Source organism: Cygnus olor, chromosome 26 (assembly GCF_009769625.2).
Source record: "Cygnus olor isolate bCygOlo1 chromosome 26, bCygOlo1.pri.v2, whole genome shotgun sequence".
Lineage (NCBI taxonomy): Eukaryota > Metazoa > Chordata > Aves > Anseriformes > Anatidae > Cygnus > Cygnus olor.
The window spans coordinates 5797916-5820417 of record NC_049194.1 but is presented as its reverse complement, the minus strand read 5'-3'; the positions used below and the strand labels follow the sequence as shown (position 1 = coordinate 5820417).

General features: G+C 47.1%; 2 protein-coding genes and 1 long non-coding RNA gene across 17 annotated transcripts in view; 1 reads left to right on the top strand and 2 right to left on the bottom strand.

The window, feature by feature from the left end:
• Positions 1-95: 95 nt before the first annotated feature.
• On the bottom strand, positions 96-2723 carry LOC121060296 (la-related protein 6-like). Its single transcript, XM_040537986.1, has 4 exons — positions 2555-2723; positions 2215-2395; positions 1775-1985; positions 96-1528 (listed from the first exon to the last, which is right to left on the bottom strand). Exons 2-4 carry the CDS (start codon positions 2379-2381, stop codon positions 521-523), a joined length of 1386 nt encoding a protein of 461 aa, XP_040393920.1. The 5' UTR covers positions 2382-2395; positions 2555-2723; the 3' UTR covers positions 96-520.
• An 850-nt stretch (positions 2724-3573) lies between these two features.
• Positions 3574-22502, bottom strand: part of RFX2 (regulatory factor X2) — a 60288-nt gene continuing 41359 nt past the window's right edge. For 8 of the 14 annotated variants that reach the window (XM_040537972.1, XM_040537977.1, XM_040537975.1 and 5 more), the window contains 12 exons: positions 18974-19155; positions 16140-16259; positions 15063-15178; positions 14039-14157; positions 13603-13715; positions 11409-11560; positions 10433-10530; positions 9635-9784; positions 7908-8116; positions 7427-7580; positions 5746-5788; positions 3574-5592 (listed from right to left, as the gene is read on the bottom strand). In XM_040537972.1, coding sequence (XP_040393906.1) covers positions 5483-5592; positions 5746-5788; positions 7427-7580; positions 7908-8116; positions 9635-9784; positions 10433-10530; positions 11409-11560; positions 13603-13715; positions 14039-14157; positions 15063-15178; positions 16140-16259; positions 18974-19155 — 1566 coding nt within the window. In that variant the 3' untranslated portion in view covers positions 3574-5482. Of the gene's footprint in view, positions 5593-5745; positions 5789-7426; positions 7581-7907; positions 8117-9634; positions 9785-10432; positions 10543-11408; positions 11561-13602; positions 13716-14038; positions 14158-15062; positions 15179-16139; positions 16260-18973; positions 19156-22502 lie in introns of all 14 variants that reach the window. The other 6 variants (XM_040537969.1, XM_040537970.1, XM_040537968.1 and 3 more) reach the window with 1 other exon arrangement.
• LOC121060298 lies at positions 11405-21988 on the top strand. Of its 2 annotated transcripts, none has more exons than XR_005814771.1 (2): positions 11405-11498; positions 18656-21988. It is a non-coding gene; the product is annotated as an uncharacterized LOC121060298 (long non-coding RNA). The 2 variants fall into 2 exon arrangements; XR_005814772.1 differs by having other exon boundaries at positions 11413-11498; positions 17986-21988.

Genomic DNA, 22502 nt, shown 5'->3' with positions numbered 1-22502 from the left:
GCTGCACCTTGGGCACCCACAACACCAGGAAAGTAAGGAAAAAGACATCAAGGAAAAAACATCAAGAATAAATAAATCACTGCCACAGCCAGAAATTGCCTGGAAACTTATCTCACTTTATTGAACATTTCACATCCAAGCTCCACAACTTTACACCAATGCATTCAACAGCACCTTCAGGAGGCAGCGCTGTCCTGCCATGCTCGTGCAGGAGCTCTCAGTGTCCCCATTGTCACTGGCCCCAGGGACGTGGGGGGACCCAACATGATGGGATCCCAGCAGCATCACCCAGAGCTGGCCTGGGCCCCAGCAGGAGTGGTGGCTGCTGGCCTGAGCATGGCACTGGGTTCTTCTGGTGCTCAGCACCTCAGCTCGCACGCTGCTCTGCCCTGAGCATCCTCACCCCAAAACAGCTGCACTGCCACCGCCCGCGGCTCTCTGGGCCACAAAGTTATTCTGCTTGACACAATAAGGAAAAAACAAAACCAAAAAAATCCCCAAACCAAAATGTAAAGGAGCCTTAGTGCCTGAGGACAAGTTTTCCTCTCCCAATGCTGTTGTAGAAGCCCTTGGTGCCATCAGGCCCATGTGGCAGGCGAAGCACGCCAGCACGGAGGCCAAGGGACTCAGACACCTGCTTCACAGCCAGGGGATTGCTGGGAGGCGATTTGGCATCCAGAGAGGGGCCAGGGGTTGCACTGCTGCCCCAGGGTGCCCACGCACCTACCCCACTCCCCCAGCCAAAATCGAGGCCCTGGGAGCTCTCGGGGCTGGAGCCAAGGCCAAAGCAGCCACCAGTGCTCAGCTCGGTGGTTAGTGGAGGAAAGACCTTGCTGGTGAGGAGCGACCTGGCAAAGGTGCTGCCAAAGGAGCCGGGCTTGAAGCCACTGTGGCCATCGGGCCAGGAGGGTGTCGAGAGGAGGAGAGGCAACGAGGCCCGGGCCGTGTCTGACTCCGGGGAACTGCATAGCAAGGAGTCCCCAAGGCTGTAAGGGAACGTCTCAGCTGCTGCTGCCTGTGCCTTCCATCCCAGCATCTCCTCCACCGCCGCCTCCCTCTCAGCCCCGCTTTTCTTCTTGGAGCCCTTCCCTGAGAGCCGCACCACCCGGATGCTCTCAGAGCCAGGGCGGCTCAGGTCCTCAAAGGCCCTGCGGGCGCTCTCCAAGCTCTCATACTCCACCAGTGCACAGCAGCGGCTCAGCAGCTCGGGGAAGCGCACCGTGTATTTCCGTACATCCGAGGGCAGCTTCCTGCCTGGCCGCAGGATGCGGATGGAGGCGATGGCACCAAAGGGGCTGAACATCCTCGTGATGGTCTCGATGAAGTTCTTCTGGAGCGGCGGCAGCACGCCCAGCTCCTGAGGCAGCGGGTCCCAGGCCAGGAGCAATTTGCTGGGTGGGATGCTCAGCAGGGACTCAGGGAGGGGGACCCGCCGCCTCACTTTGGTGCCCTCCTCATTCACCTCCAGCAGCTCCGAGAACTGCAGGGCGTAGAGCGTGAGCCGCCAGTCACGCGTGAGGTATTTCACCTGCAGGGGAAAGGAGGCGGCTGCATTCCCTGGCAGTCCAGGCAGGCTGCAGCCCCCTCACCCCAAAGTCACAGCAGGGCAACATCCCCCTTCACCCAAGCACCCCTGGGGGCTAGAGAAGGCCCCCAAGGCCCCCAGCAATAAGCCACAGCTCCCCTGTACTCCACGCCACCAGTGCTTCCTCACAGTCCTCTGGTCCAACTACAGCCTCCACATGGAGGCTGCCTCCTGCCATAACCAGCCTACCTTCTTGAAGGACGTGAGCAGCTTGATGCTGACAAAGCCCATCTTGTTCTTCTGGACGTGCTTCAGGAGGAAGGCATCCTTGGCCAGGTTCTCGTCAGAGAGGTAGAACTCTACCTGGGACACAATCCTCCGGACCAGCTGTGGGTCAGGGATGGAGTAGCTGCAGTCGAACAGGTCAGGACCCAAAGCATCACTCACATCACAGAAGCTCCTGGGGGAGCAACAGGGACACGGGTGTGAGCTGGTGGCCTTCAGGATGCACAGCACTGCCCTGTCCCAGCAGCAACAGCACAGGTGGCAGAGGTGCCAGGAAGGCCTATGCCCATCAGCCTGGGAGCCACAAACCTAAACCCATCCCAGACAAGGGTCTTGGGATAAGCACAAAGCAAGACCAGGGCTCATCCCCCCCCCCCCCCCCCCACATCCCCACAACCACGCACCCACTGAAGCTCTCAAAGAAGTCATCCTGGCCAAGCAGGGTGAGCGAACGGCTCCGAGGCGGAAGGAGATGCAGCCCAGGGAAGGAATTTCTTTGCGCTGGCAGAGTGGTGCTGCAGCCAGGCTGGGAACCGAGCCCCAGGGCAACCACAGAACTATGCGATGACATGGTCCTTCATCTGCGACACCACACAGGAGAAGGGTGGTGCTGGGGTGGTTTCTGGCCACAGACAGCCCCAGGGCAGAGCACAGCCCTAGGGCAGAGGCCAGCCCCGGGCAGCAGCCCCAGCCCCAGCCCAGGGATGGGGGAGAGGGGGCAGCCCGGAGCCATGCCCTTACCTGTTGACACGGTAGAGGGGAAGAGTGGGAAGTCCTGGCACTACATCCTAGAGAGCTGCAGGCAGCAGACCCCCAGCCCTCCCACCTCCAAACTAAGGCTCCTAAAAGACAGAGGGGAGGGGGTGGGGTGGGGTGGGGGAAGGGGGGAGAAGAAAAGAAAAAGAGAAAGAAAAAACCCTGGAGGTTCTCAGGCTGCTGGTTTATAAAAGCAACTGCTCAGAAGGGGCCCAGCAGTCAGGGCCCTGCCCCGCCAAGCCCCGCCATATGCCAGCTGAAGCACATCTGAGGGTTAAACAGCCCCAGCTGAGCCCCATGACCTCTGCAGATGCTGGGCTGGGGAGGCAGAGGAGGGGCAGGCAGCAGGACCCCACTGCAAGGGGCATCTCAGCCCCTGCCTCAGTTTCCCTGTCTTGTGCAGGGACAGTAACAAACATGCACAAGGGGGGTTCGGCCCTGGGCAGTGCTCACGCTCCTAGTGCTGCCAGGGTGACAGGCAAAGGTCTTCTGCCTTCTTCCCCATGCCCATGAGAGGAAGCAGAAAATCCCTTAAAAAGGGTTGAAGCCCAGGCCATGCACCCCCCAGAAGGAGTGACACATTGGGGCAGGATGGCCCACGGCTTCAGTAGGAGGTGTGGAAGGAGGTTGGGGATGAAACTCATCCCTGTGGCTTGAGCCTCTGACAGGGGCTGCCCACCTCTTGCTGGGGCCTGATCCAGCTGCACCTTAGCCCATCTGTCCAGAGGGAGAGGGAAGGGAGCAAGAAGGATGCAGGGAGCCTTCCCCTTCCTGAGGCGTTAGAGCAGGAATGATCCCGTCCTTAGTCACATCCCTGTCTCACTGCTCCCATCCTCCACAATTAGTCTGGGAGCTGTAATTAGTCGTTGCCTTTTATGGCCATGTTCTTAGCAGCAGCCTGAGCTTTCGGCCTCTTCTCTCTGTGAAATCTGGTGTAATGGGTACGTTCCCCACCTCCTTTCAGTGATTAAAGAAGAAATGGGACCACCACAACCATTGTACAGGCCTGAGCATTTGATATATGTTTATTGCTATTCAGGTTTAGCTGGGAATTTTGTGCATGTGGGGTTTAGGTGGTTATCCAGACTCCTTGCATGGTGCTGCACGGTTCCAGAGCACCTTGCTTGCATGTCCGTGGTGAGCAGGAGGTGGCTGGCTTCGGTCAGTAGGGGCTGCAAAGAAGAGCCAATGCACCAGCTGGAGTTTTCACACTCTGTGGGAGCAGGGGAGTATAAGACTTCGTTGCTCAGTTGTGGTTTTTTTGACCATTTGATCTCATCAGCAGGATCTGAAGTGCACTGACCCAGGGAGTATTCATTGTCATTATTTACAAATATATCCAGCTTTCTCATTTGTCTCCTGCTACTTTGATATGAGACATTTACAGATAGACATCACCCTGACAGACAACAGCACAGGACAGTAGGAGGGAAAGATGTGCCACTGTACACACTTTCTTTTTACTTTTCATTAGCAATTTTTCTTAAAGTGTCACAAGTACCTTAGTACCACTTTGAATGAGTAAGTATTATATTTGGATAGAATATACTCTGATATGCAAATGTACATGAGGCCCCTGGAAAAGCTCACATCAAATACCGTATAAAACATCATTAGAAATAATTATAATAAAAGCTATTTATGACACAGCCTTTATTCACGGACAGGTTTGCCCTGGGGCTTTGTTTTTGCAGTTTGGCTTGATGACAGCCCCCCCACCAGCCCCGCCGTCGGCGACCACACGGACCTCGTGGGGTCAGAGCCCCAGCTCAGCCCTGCAGGAGCCAGTGCAGCAACAGCACGGGAGCAGGAGAAGCGAAGCAGCAAGGGAAACGCCACTGCGGTGCTGAGCATGGCACTGGCCAGGGCCCACGGAGAGCCCCTCGCTGCTGCAGGGCCAGGGCTGAGCACTGTGGGAAGCAGGCACGCTGCCCACCCTAAGGCACTGCGGTCGCACACCCCTTGCCCACGCTCTGGACACAGGCCCACGTGCGGGGCCACGTCAGTATTTTAGCAAGACATCAAGCAAGAATTGTACAGAACCTGCTGGGAGCTCAGGGTGTGGGATCATCCCTTCTGCGTGGGTACCCTGGTGAGGATGGGGATGCCCCCATCTCACGGTCATGGGCATCAGAGCCAGCTTTGTGGCCAGCTGCTGCGTCCTCAGAGTCCTTTGGTATCTTGAGTTGGCCTGACAGTGCCCCAGGATCATTCGCAGACGGAACACACAGCTGGCAAGACACAGGTGCAGCAGGGAGCGCTCATCCCATAGTCCCAGAGCGCGTCGTGCACTGCTCGGCAGGGACCAGGTCACGGCACAGCCTGGAGTCCTCCGGGTGGGTTCAAGAGATGCACAGTACGTGTGTGCCCAGCACGAACGATTTGGCAAAGTCAGAGCCAGGACAGTATGTCTTGAAAGTCTGTAGGAGAAGGGTCAGGCATTTTTCCTTCCTCTTGGGCACTGATTGGTTCAAGTTTGTATCACAGTGAAGTCTGAGAAGTGGGGAAGGAACCCAAACCACCTTCCCTGAAAGAGAAAGCCTCATGTGCCCCTCCATCATCCCCCCGTTTGGCTGGGCACAGCCTCTCCTCACCAGGCACATCCAATTCGTCATGAACCATGGAGGCTTTGCACTCTCTTTAGCAGACTTTGGACCTTCACCCTCCACCCAGCAGCCATGCTACTGCTGCTGCTGGCAGAGAGCAGGGGGCAGGCAGGCGTCCGTCCCACGCGCTCTTTGTACACAGACAAAGCGCAGCCCCCTCCCACCGCCCACCCCAGCTCACCACCCACAGCCCTTCCTCAAACAGCAGTAAACATATAGAGAAACTAAGAGGCACTAGTAGCGCAGACATGGGGAGACTCAGGCTTGCAGATCAAACCTCGTCCAGCCAGAGAAAAGCCAAGTCCCCGTGTTAGATCTCCTGCAGCGAGTGGCCGGCATCGCTGCGTTCTCGCTTCACGAGTGGCTCCCCCACACTCCGGGAATCCATGTCCACCTCGCTGCCCAGATCACTGATGTCATCTGCAAAGGACAGGGCTCAGACTCAGAGCGGTCCCTAGGGACAAGAGGTCCTTTTTCCCAATGGAGTGGGGTGGAAGAGCCAGCACAAGGTTCCCCCTCCCACAGTGACTCAACCCCGGCCCCGCAGGACTTCCCTCAAGGGAGAGGAGTTACCTTTGTCCAGCAGTGTTGGGGACATGGATGTAAGGTCACTGAACTGAAAGAGAAAGGAGTTACAAGGTAAGTGAGGATTATGGACACCCAAGGCACCTGCTGGCATTTGTTTCCAAGCAATTCTAACAAGCAGTTTAAGCACTCGGGAGAAGCCACAAGCAGTGCCAGTGGCAAAAAGCAGAAAGCAAAAACAACCACTTCTTTTGGGGATAAGTCTGCCACTCTCATTTAAACCTCTGGGCAAATATAAAACACAAAAATCCAGGACAAGATCAAGTTCTTGGAAAAGGGCATAAGGAGAAAGTGTTCTGTCTCCCATGTCATGATCAAGTGCTGCCACAAACCCCTGGCCAGGGTGCTGCACAAGGATGGTGCCACTTCTCCAGCTGTCTGCACATCAGGCAGCTGCTCAGATGTGCCATCTTTCACCTCTCCTGGACTCTACCAGCACTCCAACTCCGCACAGCTCTGTGCAAAGTCCTTTCATTCATGCCAGGAAAGTGCTTTGGCTTGCAAGGCCACAGTACCAAGTGATACCAGAGAGCCAGTGACATATTTGGTTCTGGAGATGTGTTGTCTCCCTCTGTGATAAGGTCTGAAACTAAAGTACTGTAACAATAATGCTGGAAAGTCATGCAGCGTTGAGCAGCAGAAGGAACTGAAAACAGCAGGAATTACAATGTGAGCAATGGAAATGGAAGAATACAATTCATTGTCTTTTGCTAGGAAGAATCAGCCTCCTCCTGGAGAACAGAAATACTGCAAGTGTTTAATGAAGGAGAAGCAAAACCTGAAGGATGAAAGCCTCCCACAGCTAGGTTTTTCTGGAAGCTACTCTCTTCCTTTCATGTTTCTTTAATATCAGTGAAGACAGAGGTTTTGCAGGGAATAGTGGGAATAGTGGAAATAGTGGGAATTCACATTCACATTCATTTCTTCTTTCCATGGAAAGAGGAAAATAGTATGAGCTTCAAGGAGCAAATGAGATCAGTTTTAATCTAACAGCAGTTTCTTTATTGCTTTCACAGGTTGACCTTTTAAATCTGGGCATTTCAGAATGAAAAGTTGGAAGCAGCTTCAGCTAGGCAGGACGGGACCTGTTTGCAAGCCAGGCACCATGCTTACTGTCTGACTTGTAATGAAAAAAATATAAAAATAAAAACCTGAAAAGCCAACCACCTATCATTTATTTCTCTTCTTCACATCAAAAATGGAGAGAGTGGCTGACCGTGCATGCAGCTCTGGGGTTTGCAGAGGGGTCTGAAGAAGTTACGTGCACAGACCCAATGAAAATTGTAGGGAAGGCAACTTTTGGACATTTTGCTTTTGGTTAGGTTTTGTGTTTGATGAGACTTGGCTATGGCAGGACCCCTAAAATCAGGGTTGGTACCCAAAGATTACAGAGAGAAGTGGGTGGGTCAATTTCCTCCCTCCTCCAGACCTCTGAATCCCAACTGATGCTCATCTGCCCCAAAAACCATCAGCTCAGTTTTTAGCAATCCATGAGAAAAGATGCTCAGGTAGCTGGATCCTTGTGCCAAGCACTCAAAATACCTCAGTAAATCCTTCAGGAAAGACGGTTATAAAACATGTTCAGGGCACAGCGCTGTTTGTGAACCAGTCATGCCCCTTTACACGCTGCTTAGTTTGGGTTTGTTACTAGGGAACGAACAATTCTCACCTCTCCCATTACGGCAATCGGCGTCTCCCCTGTTGCCTGGGCAACACGATGCTCTACCAGATAAAACATGTATTCATCATAGAGCAGGCGAATCAGGTGGAAGGAACCAAAGCTGGCAGCACTGCGCAAGGTGAGGTCGCGGATCACCATGGAGCTGGAGAATGGACGGGAAACAAAATATTTGGGATGTGCTTTACACTTGCATCATGGCTGATGTGAATTCTTGACCCTAAGGGTACTATGGGACATGGTGCTCTATTTCTAAAGAGTATCAAAAGCACTTTAAGAAATTAGTTGATGGAGCATCCTATCCCCATCCCAAAAGGATACAGGTGACAACACTCCTTTCTGCACCAGGGCAGAGCAACAGTCAACCAGAGTTTCATGGGTGTAAAGAACTTGGCTTTAGCTTTTCAAGAAACATATTTACATGCCCTAGGCCAGATACAGAAATATCCCCAAAATGAGAAAGAAAATGTACCTATAGAAGGACCATTTCAACAGGAACTGCCTGGCTGCCTTTGGGAAGCTGGGACTGCCCTCATGATGCTTCAGGACTTGAGTAACGACATTATCCAGCCAACTAGCCCACTGGTCCAGGGAGCTCTGCTGTTGCAGAGTGAGCTTGAAATCCTGCTCCAGCTTCTGTACCATGCCTTCCTCGCACTGGCATACCCATGAGGCTTGCTCCTGCTCGGGAAGAAGGGCTGACAGTCACTCATGCAAAGACTTCTTCTATTCCACAGTTTTTGGTACTTCCCAGACCAGGAATTTAATTTTATTTCTAGTAGGCAAGGACTCCAAACCAGCTCTGAAACACATCTCCTCCAATCTGTCCTGATGTAGTGGGTTTACGTGGCAAGGTTTTGGTAGCAGGGGGGCATAGGGGTGGCTGCTGTGAGAAGAATCCAGAAGCTGCCCCATGTTAGGTAAGGGCCCCACTGCTGACCAGAGCCAGGCCAATAAGTGATGTTGTTTGCACCTCTGTGAGAGCAGATTTAAGAAAGGGGAAAAAAAAAACTGCTGGGGAACAGCAGCTGGGAGAGAGAGAGGAGTGAGGAACAGCCTTGCAGGCGCCAAGGTCAGTGAGGAAGGAGGGAGAGAGGTGCTCCAGGTGCCGGAGCAGAAGTCCCTGCATCCTGTGGTGAGGCCCATGGTGAAGCAGGCTGTCCCCTGCAGCCCATGGAGTACAACAGTGAAGCAGGGTTCCACGCTGCAGCCTGTGGGGGAGACCACAGCGGAGCAGGTGGACCTGCACTGACAGAGGCTGCAGCCTGTGGAGGACCCCTGCCGGAGCAGATTCTGGGCCAGAGCTGCAGCCTGTGCAGAGGAGCCCACACAAGAGCAGGGGTCTGGGGGGGAGCTGCTGCCCGTGGGGGACCCAGGTTGGAGCAATTTGCTCCTGATGGTTGGACCCCGTGGTACGGACCCATATCTGGAGCAGTTCTTGAAGAGCTGCAGCCTGTGGGAAGCCCCCGCAGGATCAGTTCGGGAAGGATGGCATCCCGTGGGAGGGACTCCACAGCGCAGGGGACGAGAGTGACCAAGAAGGAGCAGCGGAGACAAAGTGCCATAGACTGACCACAGCTCCCATTCCCCCCATTCCCCTGTGCTGCTCAAGGGGAGAAGGTGAAAGAGGGCGGAGGAGGGGAAGGCATTTTTGGTTTCTTTCCTTTGTTTCTCACTTCTCTAGCTTGTTAGTAATAGGCAATAAATCTTACTGTCTCCCTACTCTGAGTCTCTTTTGCCCATCACAATAATTGTTGAGTGATCTCCCCATCCTTATCTCAACCCGTGGGCCCTTTGTGTGGTATTTAATTCCCCTTCCCCTTTGAGGAGGGGGAGTGAGAGAGCGGCCGTGTTGGAACTCGGCTGCCCACCTGAGTAAAACCTCCACACCTGACCACAGTACTTATTATTATTAGAACTTATTATTCCAGTACTTATCCAGTACTTATCATTCCAGTACTTATTATTATTAGAACTATATTATTGTTGGTAGTAGCACTTATTACAGAAGTTTCTTAGTACTTTCTGCACTATCTGCAATGAGATGGCAGACTTACCTGGAAAAGTAACAGCAAAACCTTACATTAAATTGTTTACCTAATTGCTTTTTCATATTGGAAATAAGATGCTGGTTAGTAGCAAATGGCCTCATTAGGGAGTTCTCGGCAACATGGCCCAGGAAAAGATACTGTAAGTTACCTGCACATTGGCAAAGTCGACCCGATTGAGATCACTGAGCATCTGGTTTATCTGGGAAGTGTTCTGCAGCACCGCACGAGCAGCCTGAGCCAGGTGGTTCAGGGATGTGTATCTCCGTAACGTCTGGGCAAAGGCACTAACTACCCCAACCTGCAGCAGAGCAGAGCACACAGGGCACCATGACCAGGGTGCTGTGGGGCTCAGGGACAAACTTTTCTCAATGCTGAGCTCAAGCATGCAACACACATCAGCTGGCATAACCTGCACAGTCTCACCCACACTGCTGTCTGACGTGAAGGCACGCACTCCCCAACAGCACTTTTGCAGTGTCTACTGCATCTTGCAAAACAGCCTCTGCATTTCTTTTTCTTTAAAACTATAAGATTTCACATTCTGCTTTCCACATTGGCAAGCTAGGGATAGGCTACAAGAATCCATGGTGTTATGAGAGGGGGAGTAGGAGCCTTATATTCAATCTCTGCAATGCCATTCAGTCTGTGAGGTGTCCTGCACTTTCTAGTAGGAGAGCATCATTCCAGTGCAAAGATTTTCTTCCGGAAAGCCTTGTCTGCAATTTCAGGGCATGGGAATGGCTCAATAGACAGAGCATCATCGGCTGTTACAAAAGAATTGCCCCACCTCTCTCCCGCTCCTGGTTCAGAATTATTTATTACACTGTGTTAGTTTGGAGTACACATAGCCAAACCCCAGTAGTGATTTCCAGTCACTGTGGGAAAGCACAACATGCACACACATTCAGTTCATCTCCCTGACCTGCAACATGCTCCCTCCGCTTACCTTTGTCTGGACAATCTGGGGGGGGAATTCGCTCATTGCATTCATCAGCCACCCTTCCAAACTCTTGGCAAAATTACGGATCGCCTGTGTAAGTGTGCCTGCAAAGAAGTCTGCAGAGTTACAAAGGCTGTTCCACATTGTCTTTATACACCGCTTTTCTAGCTCAGGACTGCTGTGGAAAGCACAGCCATTGATTTGGTAGCTGCAATCTCAACCCAGCATCCTGGAAATCAGCCAGGTCCCAAAATGAACTCACACAGCTCCTTTTCTTATTTGTGGCTCATCTGAGCATTTTCCAAATGTTGAGACATGCTCTTTAAAGACACACATGTGCCCCAGCATGCAGACTGACAGCAGCAGCTCAAAGGGACATGGTTCTACAGAACTGCTCAGCCCAGCCTGTGGCCAAGCTGCGGCCTTGGGGAGGCTGACGCACACACCTCAGTGAGCAGCCAAATCAGATGGAAAACCCTCCATACCCCACCACTAATCTCCCAAATGAAAGATGACCCCAAGTTTCCAGGAGGTGCAGTAGGGGACCACATGGTCCTATGTAAACAAAGATACTATCTCCAAGGAAACATCTCACAAGGATTAGCCATGCTTACAACAGCTTGTGGTGCATTAAGTCTTTGATTTTACCTTGACTCATAGCCAAAGCAGGAGATGTGATATGCAATGAACCAAATTTTAAAAGACCTGGGAATTTCCAGGGGCCACAAAATACTCTCTATACAGAGCAATGCTGCAGAAGGTATAATGCTTTAGCCAAAAAGTATTAGTTTGTATTCAAAACAAAACTGTCTAAATCAGCTTCCTCAATGGAAATCTTTGTGGCAAGTGGTAGCCAGCCAGCATGAGTCATGGATTGCTGTTCTCCAGACACCTGGTGACTCAGGAGCAATCCAGCAAGGAGCCAGAGCTGAGCAGGAGGCAGGACTACCCATGTCCTCCCAGTCTCACTGCAGATACTCACTGGGCACCGGTCGGAGCACATCTGGGATGAGAATTTCCACCAGGGCCTGGTACAAGATGTGATCGCAGCTTCTCATCCACTTGAGGATAGGTTCGTATTTACACAGAGTGATCAGCTTATCTTTTGGGAGGGTTCCTTCGTGTTCTTCTTCGCTGCATGAAAAAGGAGGCAGCATTAGAAGGTGGTTCTCCATGTGTTCACACTTCACCTGGATTTCTAATGTCAGTTTTCAGCAGAAAAACAAAACAAACACCAACAATTCACATTTCTTTCAAAAGAAGATGTTGGACTGATCTTCTTTGACTCTGCAAGGACCTCTCTGTCTATGCATTCAGACCTCTGACCGCAGTTTTACCTCAAATATGTATCTCCTTGTGCTTGGCCTCCCTTTGCTTCTTCCATCTTCAGCCTCACTTGCCTTTCACAGTGCACGCATGTTCATGTGTTTCTGGCAACTGTCCTTCAGCACAGCTTCTTCAGCAATAGCTGCAGCTATTTCCAAACCCTGCACACCTTTCTCCTCTTCCCTCTGCTCTAAACTGCTCTGTGGCAAGGGTGACAAATGTTTGCAACCAGTGCTGTTTGAGCAGATTAGCCATTGTTGATAGACACTACGAACAGCTTCAAGGTGTTCAGCACCTTTAAATGCAGAATGCTTTCATAAGGAAAAAGATTTGGGGTTGTGATGAGAATTGAGCAAATTGTCTCCAGCTGAATGAAGTCAATCGAGTCTGCATTAATTTCACTTTATAGATGTACGGAAACTTTTTATGCATGATTAAGGCAGAAGATATTTGGTTAAACAATAAGCATAGGAAACTGAAGCCTTAATGCGCTGCCAGAGTACCAACAGCTGCCAGAGCTATTAAGACACTACACTGGGAACTGGGAACTTGCAGGGAACTTTTCCCATGCATGACATCAAAAAAAATTAAAGCCAAACCTTTGACATACTATAAGGAGGTACTTATATCCTCTGTCTGAGCAGTTTTAGTAAATGAACTAAACAGGCATACTCCCAGAACACTCACATGGAAAAATCAGCCACCAAGCACCTAAACTTTCTGTTAAGTGGAACCAGGTTCTGCATTTTATCATACTTTCAACCAGCTTGGCACTTTGATAATACTTCATTTTTATGTTTGTATATATATAAAATGGGGGACAGAATGCTTTCTTTACCTATCTTGATTATTAGTGGCACGCAGAGGTACTAGAGCACACTGCCCTACCAAGACATGCTAGTTTAGATAGAGCTCTGCAGAAACGCTGCCTCCACTATCCACGTGAATCTACTCATACCTAGCACAGCTCTCTGCTGTGTTGCCATATGCCTTGCAGATATACCCTTAAGTAAAAAGGTTTTTGAAACCATCAAACAGATAGCATTCTATGCAGCAAAATATCCATCAAATAACATCTATTGAGAGCAACAGGGCCATATTCTAGAGATTATTATGGGGTATTGCCTTAATATTCAAACTTTTACCATTTTTCTTCTGAATATAAAACGTCAGTATCTGAAATCTTTGTATAATTAGTGTAAGTGGACAACACAAATTTTCGATATACATTTTAACAAGAAACCTTCACCTTTTCAATTCTATTTCCACTTATTTCCCTTCCCGTCTCTTGGCAGCAGACTACCAAAGCATAAAGGAAGAAGAATAGGCAATAACAATGAGCCAGACAAAAATACAAAGCCAGGATCAGAGTAGCTCAGTTTGTCATTATCTTCCTCAAGACATGAGACACTTAAAGATTTGGACAGCCACCCAAATAAGCAAGCCAGCCTAGTTTTCACTAAAACCTCAGTGTCTGAGATGTCATGCTACACAGACATTTAATGGCACAGAACTGTAACTTTCTGTTCCTGTTGAACATTTACAAAAGCAGTTTCCCATTCTCATTCATCTAAATTGTCCCTCTATTTTGGATTAGCATTTGTTACAGGAGGCATAAGTCATGTCATAGATGTACATCAACACAGCAGATGCTTTCCTCTGAGATCTGCACTTTGTGTGGACATTACAATGTTAAACTTCTGACACTCTTTATAATGATTCTGCAAGGAAGAAGATATTTTCAAATCCTACAATGCATTCAAAATGTCTAGTGAAGCTGAAAACACTTCATGCATTTTTAAAAGATAAAATACCACAAAAAGTGGATCATTCAGAAATAATCAAAGTACCTGGATGGCAGGGCAGTAGAGCCATCACTAGATGGTGTTTTAGGACTCCAGAAGGATTGCCACAGTTTCTCAATGTAATGAAACTGAAGGTTCATTACAACATCCAAAGTTGCCTAACAACAAAGAACACATCTCATTAGCTGCTCTGTTAGCATCTTGTCACATAGTGTCAGCATAAATTTCATGTGCTGCCATTTAGATTAAATAATTTACAAGAAAAACAACTGGAAGTGCATTGTTTTAATAATCAACATAACATAAAACAGGTCACACAATGAAGAAACAACATTAAGTGCAATATCTGAGTTGCAATACCTAACAGATCACACATTACCTATGATGTTCGAGCTTTTCCTGAGAGCAGGATGTGAGAAGAGCACGTGAATAATGTCCCATATCATTTAATAAATCAATTAAAAATATTCAAAGTAATCACCTCGCAGTGGCGCCTGTAAAGAAGCTGCAGAGTTTTCACGTCATTCATGGTGACCCCTTCTTGTAAGAAGATGTTGCCTAGATCAGGGGCTGGGAACTCAGGAAAGACATGGGTTACATCTGGGGAAAAAGATGGGAAAGTTGTCCAAAATGAGGAGCACTCAGTTACGCAGGACTACAGTCAAGTACAAGATGCTGCTGTCACTGGTGGCTGTCTATCATGTTTCATCTGGTGATGAAACTGGTGAAATGAGACTGATACTCTAGTACTTCCCTGGTTCATACCATTACAATGGGCAAAAAGTAAACAACTGCAGCCCATATATTCAGCGTGGAAAGGAGAATGGTTTCTTTCTCTTTGTAATAAAAGAAACAAGAATACATTGTCCTAATCTAGTGTGCTTCCCATTATATTTTCTCCAAAGCCTGAAAAAGACTCTTTGGAAATTTGGGAGTACAATGGACAATACACCTGGATAGCCAATATATCAGGAGTGCTTTTATTTCAGATAACGCTTGGAACTGGCTGGGATTTTGTATCTCTACTGGAGATTACGGAAACATGTAGATCCATGACCAGCAATACCACAAGCAGAACCTGTTTCCCAAGGAGAGGCCTCGTATGGATCTTCTGTAGTCAAATGAACATTGCAGCCTTCTCTCCTGGTGGGGCAATGACCAGAATCGTTCTGCTTCCCCTACCTGCCTGCTTTAACAAGGCTCTTCAGGACTCATGGCTTAGATATCTCTACTCCTTCCATCTAATTTGTTTAAAATTGCTCTGGATACATTTTTAGAGGGAACTGACAGACCCTATGGCACGAGGAAGAAGGCTTCCCGTGGGTACAGGAGTCAGCAAACAAACACAGCAAACATGACATTGTAAGAGCTTATTAGACTACTGTAGATTTTTTAGAAAAAGAAGAAATACAGGGCAGCCAGGGGGTCCTGGAAAAGGCCTTCCTTCCTCTTACGATTATAACCCCAGACATGAGACATTGAATCCATCAAAGCAGTCTCCTCACCTATGAACTGCTGATGATGCTGACTTTGAGCAGCAACCGATTGCTCCGGGGTAGTGTGCAGGTTGCTGTTGGACCCAGTTTCTGCCATGCCATCCATCTTCTGCGCCGGTCTGTACCTACATTTAGAGCATGCCTTCGTATTTACACAGGCACAAGCAAACACATACACGTTACTTTCACAGTCATACTGTGAAAGACAGGGACACCTACAAAGTCATGATGCTGTAGAGTGCTTATTTAAGAAGTTATATGCACTCATCCTGTAGTACATAAGGTTACAGTCAAGGCCAGCATTTTGAGGGCAGACTGTTTATATTACCAGCTCAAGACTGAGAATGAGAACCTCCTTTTGAAAAGTTCTCCCCAGGAGATGATTAAAGGGGTTAAGAAGTTTGCCCAAGGTGACAGAAAAAAAAAAAAAAAGAAAAAAAAGAAAGAAAAAAAAAAGAAAATGAGAAGCAGAGCTGGAGTGGGTGCCAGAGTACACACTCTGGAGCTGATTTTAGATTTGCTTTCTGTTTGGGAGCTGAAGAAATGAATTCTTCTGCTCCTTCTTCACTTCAGCAAGAACCAGAAGTGTCAACGCTTCCAGGAGACAGTTCCAAATTCCTTTGCACATTGTGTTTTTACTCAAGGTTGCTCAGACACAAGACTAACCATGGCACTGTCTAACTTGCACTGCTACACCAAAAAATTAAAATAAAATAAAATAAAATAAAATAAAATAAAATAAAATAACACAAGCCACATGTCCTTTCCTCTGATGAGGCACAAATAACTCCAGAGCTGAAGTCCTAAACAACTGAGTCACGGGGATGCAGTAAGAAGCGGTACATACCGTAGTAGTCTCTGCAGCAGCAGGCTGAATTCAAGCCACTGGCAAACAGAACAGGCAGATAAATGCAGTTTGGCGAGCCAGAATTTCCCTTTGACCCTTCCAGTACTCCGACTGGCCAGTACCTTTTTAACAGCTCAGCTATGGTCTCTGGCACTTCAACAGCACTCGGATTTGCCCCGTCCCAATGTGCTCCCCCTAACCCCAAGCACGCCCAGCCCCAAGGGGCCAGGAGCTCCTACCTCTGCTTCTGGTGGATGGGCTGCTGCCTCATGGCCATGTACTGTGTGTCCTCCTGCAAGCGGTTCAGTGGAGACTCTGGCTTCAGACGGATCCCATAATAATGATATTTGGAGTTTCCCCTGCAAGTATCAGTGTTGAAATTGCTCAGTGCCAGCAGGTCAATGGGAGCAACACCGTAGCCCTGCAATTTACTCTTGGGCTTGTTTTGACAACACACACACTTCTTACAGTGCACGTTTGTTTGCTGCCAAGCGTTGTTTGAATGGCTGAATGAATGCCATCATCCCCTATGAAATTTAGAAGAACGTGTCGCAAAGTTCAATGACATCCACACTTAAAATCTGGCAAAGTTTGTTCCAAGCAACCAATGGTAACTGGAGAAGAACCGACAAGTGTTACAATACAAAGTGTTATTAAACAGAATGACAGAGACCTCAAGGGACACTTTGCCCTTTGATTAGAGTTTAACAACTTGCTTTTATATAAAAACAAAACTTTCATCTTTATCTAGAGTTGGATGAAAAACAAGCCTGACCGAATGGTCAACTATAATAGGAAAGCCATCTCTCTGTTGCATGCACTTTTGCAGCAATGGCAAGAAGCTTTGATCTGCTTTTGTCTTGGGAGTTGCTCATTTTTGCAGTTTTGTAAAAAACTGGAAGATTTGGTAAGCAGAAGTGGCTACACTTCTTTTTCCATTGCTGGTCCTTAAAGCTGCTGTGGTACTCCTCAGGAGAAATTCTTTCCATCCATCACATCAGACAGATGTGTCAAATCAAGTTTTCCCAACAAAATAGAATTTTTCAAGTCCACAATGGTGGACAGCTGTTTCCATATTTATGGAGGTGTATCATACCTTTTCAAGCATTCACATGAATTTTGAATTTTAAGTGTTTTTGTTGTTGTTGTTTAACGACAAGTTTTCAAGGTTAACCAAAACCCTTTAGTGATGGACTTCGGGATGCCATGGCCCAAAAATTTTACAAAATTTTTACAAAAAAAATTTTACAAAAGAAGAATATATAATAAACACCTAATATTTATGCCACAGGAGATAGATATAAAAATAAGTTTAAATTTCTAAGAACTGGCCACCAATCACCTTATTTTTACAAAAGAAAATAGACACTACTAGATAATTTATAACCTTAATATTGAATGATATGAAAGTAAGTAGCATTATCATAAGCTGAACTAAAACATTCTGTAATTTCCACAGAGTGTTTTTCATTCTGATCTTTTATTCTAGCTTTCAGTGAAATAAATTCTGAAATACCAGAATGCTGCTGGTCTGAAACTCCACTTTCTGACTACTTTTGTTTCCAAGTTCAATAATCTTTTAGGTCACAAAACAGAAGTTGCAGGGCAGCTGTTGGGACTTTGAATTTTTCCTTCCTTGATAGGTCTAAAGAATTTTACTCCTCTGAAGAAATTACTTCAGAGCTCTTATACTTGAACCCGTCTACAGAAATCCAAACTCTCCCCTGCTCTTCCCGTGACTGTTACCTCCCCATTCCAGCTGTGGAATGCTCCAGACACATCTGTTTTTGTTCTCCTCTGAAAGCCCAGTCATCCAGGCTTGAATTTTATTATAAAAAGTTATACAATCAGAGCAATCACTGTTTCTCTAGTGTATTAGCTACTTTGTAAAATTAGAAGCTGGGATAAAATGCAGAGTCAGCTGTACGGGCTGTGCATATACTTTGGATGTTCCCTTGAAGGACACATGCCTTTGCAGAAAGTATACTTTCTTAAGTTTTCCTTTTTTTGTAACGCTATATGGAACTTTGATGTTTAAAACAAACAGTTGTCACAAGATTCAGCCTGCTGCTTTGTGAATTTCAGAAATAAGCCATCTAAATCTGTGCTGGGATGACTGCACACCTTGTCTGCATCATGGTTTTGGACACAGGTTCTGTTCCCACTTGTGACAGAGAACTTTCCTGGACCCAAAGGGAGGAACCACTGCCCTGCAGCAGAACGCTGGGCTCTGCAGCTGACAGTGGCAATCACGATCAAGAGGGACTTCATCTTTGTGAGACAGTAATGGAATGACAAGCAGCCTGGAATCAAATAAAATATTCTTAGACTCCTTTGGAAATGGGGTTAGATCAAATTCAGATGTGTGACTGGACAATGTGTTGTCACCAGAGCCCCAGAACATGTCTGAAATTAACCTTATTGTCAAACTTCTCATGCTGCTGATTCACGTTCAGAAAGTAGCTTTGCTTCACAGAACACGGAAATTACTTCTGTGCTTTAGAATAGCAATTTTTTTTTCCACAACACAACGCTTGGTAATTTCTATACGTCTCAGAAGAAAGACCTGTGCCTGCTAAATTACACTTCGTAGATTTTCAGTGCATATGAGAGAAATTGCAGATCATGCAAGAACAGTGCAATGATTTTTTTTTCTGCAAAATGCGAGGCCACGGGTTCTGTTCTTGAAAGCAAACCACAGCTCCTGAAATTAGCAGCTGTATTAATGTTTGCTTTTAATTAACCCCTTCTACAGGGAGCAGTACAGCACTCTGGCAGCCACGTACACGGTAGGGGAAGGCAAGATGTAGCTGAGTTCAGGAGCCTGCCACTCCTCACCTCTGACAACCCAGCCAGCATCCCTTGCCTGCTTGAACCTTGCTACCGAAAGCACATTGAGAACATCTCCAGCTCATCCGCTGCTTGCAGGACAGCGTTTAATGCAGTGCAAGATAACACTGGACTTGACTGGGGTCCCTGGAGCAACACTGCTTCCCGGCTCTTTCAGAAGTAATGGCACAAGCAGCAGGAAAGGGGAAGCAAGCTGCTTCCCTGTTCACCACTCCATACCAACCTGGTTCCCAGGCGGCGAGTCCTCAGCCCCATGAATACCGACCGGATGAGTTTTCCGAAGGAAGCGGCGTTCACCGGGTCCAGTTTGTGCTCCTGGCAGTGCCGCAGGTAGTGGTTGTACAGAGAGCTCCTGGGAAGGCTAACGCCTTCCGCTGTCTCATAGTTGTCCAACAACCACTGGAGCTTTAGGCATGGAAGACATAAATAAAGAAAGAATATGAGAAAGTCTAAAGAGGACCGGAACAGGCTACATAAAACAACACGGATGCTTAATGTCAGGAGCACGTATCTGACATCAGGAGTTCAAGAGAACTTAACACTGTGTAGTTCATTCATATCAGTGATATTTATGCCAGCTGCATTTTTAAAAGAGTAAAAGGACACTGACCAAAGCTAATAACCCAAACAAAAATGTTATCAGATTTTGCAATAGCACAAAAATCTGTCTGCCATCACAGTGTCCATCTTGCATTTGGATTAACTTATGTGGGGCCAAAATAAAGCTGTAAGAACTCATGTTTTCCAGGAATGAAGATGTTAAAATACTACCTAGGATGAATAAATTTTAGGGGAAATAAATATGCTGCAAAGTTTTTATTAATTTGAAGATTGGCGTATTTGCAGCTGTTCTCCTACCAATGAATGGTTAACAAATGAAATTTGACAATCTGAGGGGATTCTGTTTATTATTTTTAACAAAATTATTGTCTGAACTTCCTCTGACATTTCTGTTGATTAAAGTTTGAAATTAGATATAAATTATTTATATCCAGACAGTCTTGAGAGAGCAGGTCAGGCACAAAATGGCAGCACAGGAATTAAAATACAAAAAGACAAAAACCCAATCTCCTTTAATTGGCTAAACGACACTTCCAGTATCAATAAAATAAGTGTTGTATTAAGTGAACTTTTGAAGGAACTAGATTTACAAATGGATTAAAATCAATAGCTTTGGTAGGAGTCCTTTCACCGTCATCAAGGACGTTTGGGATTAACATTTTTAAGACCTCTCTACATCCAGACCTCTACACATGTACGCATGTACAGGAGGTGTAGCTCCACCGGATGCAGCTGCATTCACACCGGATTAGTGGCAAAATAAAGTCGGGTTATGGATGTCAAAATATTGTCTGCATCATCTCCTTACAACAAATAATTCAAGCATATATTGTAGTTAAGCATAAACTCAGAAATTGGTCTAGAAATCAGTGGGATTTAACCATATACCTGGATGTAAAAGTTGGCCTGTGCTTAAATCCTCCCCACTCGTACTGCATTAACTGGCTTTTTTCTATTAATCTTCCCTTGGTGAAACTTTAGGGTCCCAATTCACCACTATATACCTTGAGTTTTATATCAGTAACTCTGTGAAAATACAACCCGCAACATGCAATGGCATCTCTGACACCTCACTCAGCTGAGTTATTTTCAGTTTCTGTAGTTCACATCCAACTTTGCTCTCATACAAATCCTTTTGAGCTCTAAGCTATCAGCACCCACGGACGGACGTTCTGTGTATTTGTCATTCACGTACTCAAACTTCTGCTACGTCAAAGGAGCTGAATCCAAAAACGTACAGTTAAAACTATTTTGTTCATGAGTTGGCTTTGATGCAAAGTGTGCTGCAGTTGCAATGACCGTGTCCATCGGTTGTGGCGGGCCCTGGAGCTCCCAGAGCTGCAAGAAGAAAAACCTCTTGGTTGCTGCCCCCGTCCTGCTTCTCACTGAGCTGCGCGTCCCCTTCCCACCTTCCTCCAGTCACACGTCCCCTAGGGGCTGCAATTCACAGCCGGAGAACTTTCCGAAATCCAAAGGCCATAGACCTAAGAGGTGGCGTTTGCTCATACGGTGCCCCTTCATGCTCCTGTCTGCAGGAAGAGGCATCACTGGGTGCCCCTGAAAGGCCACTCTGGAGCCCTGGGGCTCCAATCAACCCATTCATTAAGCTGCCTCTAACAAAATCGGACCCCAGTGTCCATGACATAAAAGACCAGCAGGAGCTCTGTTTTTAATTAGTCCACATCCATGTTTGTTTTGGCCCATCCCCTGTATTTAAAAAATTAATGATTAAGAAGGTTCATTGTTTTTAACCATTTGTTTTACTTATCCTATGGAAGATAATGAATGTGAAACAGTTATTTCTGCTCTTCTAAACCTGTTCTAATTCCAAGCCTTAAAAAAATATTGCATGTTACTATGGGAAATTCAGATATAGATAAAGCCCTCTCATTTAAATTTGATCCTAGACATTTTTACTCTAATCCTAGAATATTCCCTTCATCTTCCAGCATTCTTTTTTTCTGCAAGTGTCTTTTTATATTCCTTTAAACATTACAGAGCTTGACAATACGAACTCTTGCTATTGAATTGGAATTTTATTATGAAATGCACAAAAGGGATTAAAAAATAAATCTGTGAGAATATAAATAATTTTCAAAACATGATTTTTGCTCTTCCTGCATTAATAATAACATACTGGGCACTTAAAATGAGAACATTAAATATTCTTCCCATTTGTATTCCTTGTTCTGTTTACTTTTTGAATTTTGCTTGGTTGTGACAATGACAAGATACTCGAAAGTTTCTGTTTATATTACGATCAGGTTCCAATAAAATCACTATGCAGCTGTATGCTGCTTTGTTTGTGTTATAAGCACGGCAGGGGAACATTTCCATTTTATTTTTACTTAGACTTTATTTCTACTGAGTGTCTGTTTTGATTTAAAAAAACAAATCTTTAAAAAAAACCTTGATTCGAGGAGGGCTCTTGAAGGGTGGAAGAAGGGACACAGAGGGCTGTTGGAGAAAGGAAGAAGGCCCAGGTTTTGAGAGGTTTTGTTACGGATACTTCTGGGAAACTGAACAAAGCAATGAAGACACACGCTTGTGGTGCACGTGCGGGGGGCTTCATCCGGGGCTGGGAAGTCCCCGTGCCATCTGGCTTGGTATGGACCCTGACCCACACCTCCTTCTTGCTCCCTCTCCCCCTTCTGCAATTAAAGTTCCTCAAAACCGATCATTTGCCTGAAAAGTCTCTTTTCTAGACGAAGTGCCCACCACCACCGGTCACTGCCTTTTGAGCAGGTCGCTGAGCGGCGAGCCCGAGCCACCCTGGCAGGTGAGCTGGAGCTGCCGCGCTCACTTCCTTCCTGCCCCACACAGGGGCATCCTATTCCTCCCCCTGCCAAGGGACAATCATTCCCTCTGCAGGCCCTTCCTCCTCTGCTGTCCGGTCTCCTTTCAGGTGTTTCCACCTAGACGCCATTTGGGGATCAGATCCTTGCCTCACTAAAGTCAGGGGAGAAACTCCATCGGTAGTACCTGCCCCTTCCTGCCTAAGAGCCCAAAGATGTGTTCGTTCATTTATTTTTTTCACAAGCAGTGAGGAAAAAAATACATTTTTCTCCTTCTTCTGTGAATGCTAAGGACACCCAGGGCCCCGAACAGGTACTCCAGTGCATCCAGTCACTTCGTGTGCCTAGTTTAGGCACTCCTGTGAAAACTGCAGTCGCCTTCCTCCAATTTCTTTG

Coding starts and splice junctions, on each gene's coding strand:
- LOC121060296 (XM_040537986.1), bottom strand. CDS start 2,381: ATGTCATCGCATAGTTCTGTGGTTGCCCTGGGGCTCGGTTCCCAGCCT. Junction 1,986..2,214: donor TTCTTTGAGAGCTTCAGTGG/GTGCGTGGTTGT, acceptor TTGCTCCCCCAG/GAGCTTCTGTGATGTGAGTG. Junction 1,529..1,774: donor TGCTCACGTCCTTCAAGAAG/GTAGGCTGGTTA, acceptor TTTCCCCTGCAG/GTGAAATACCTCACGCGTGA.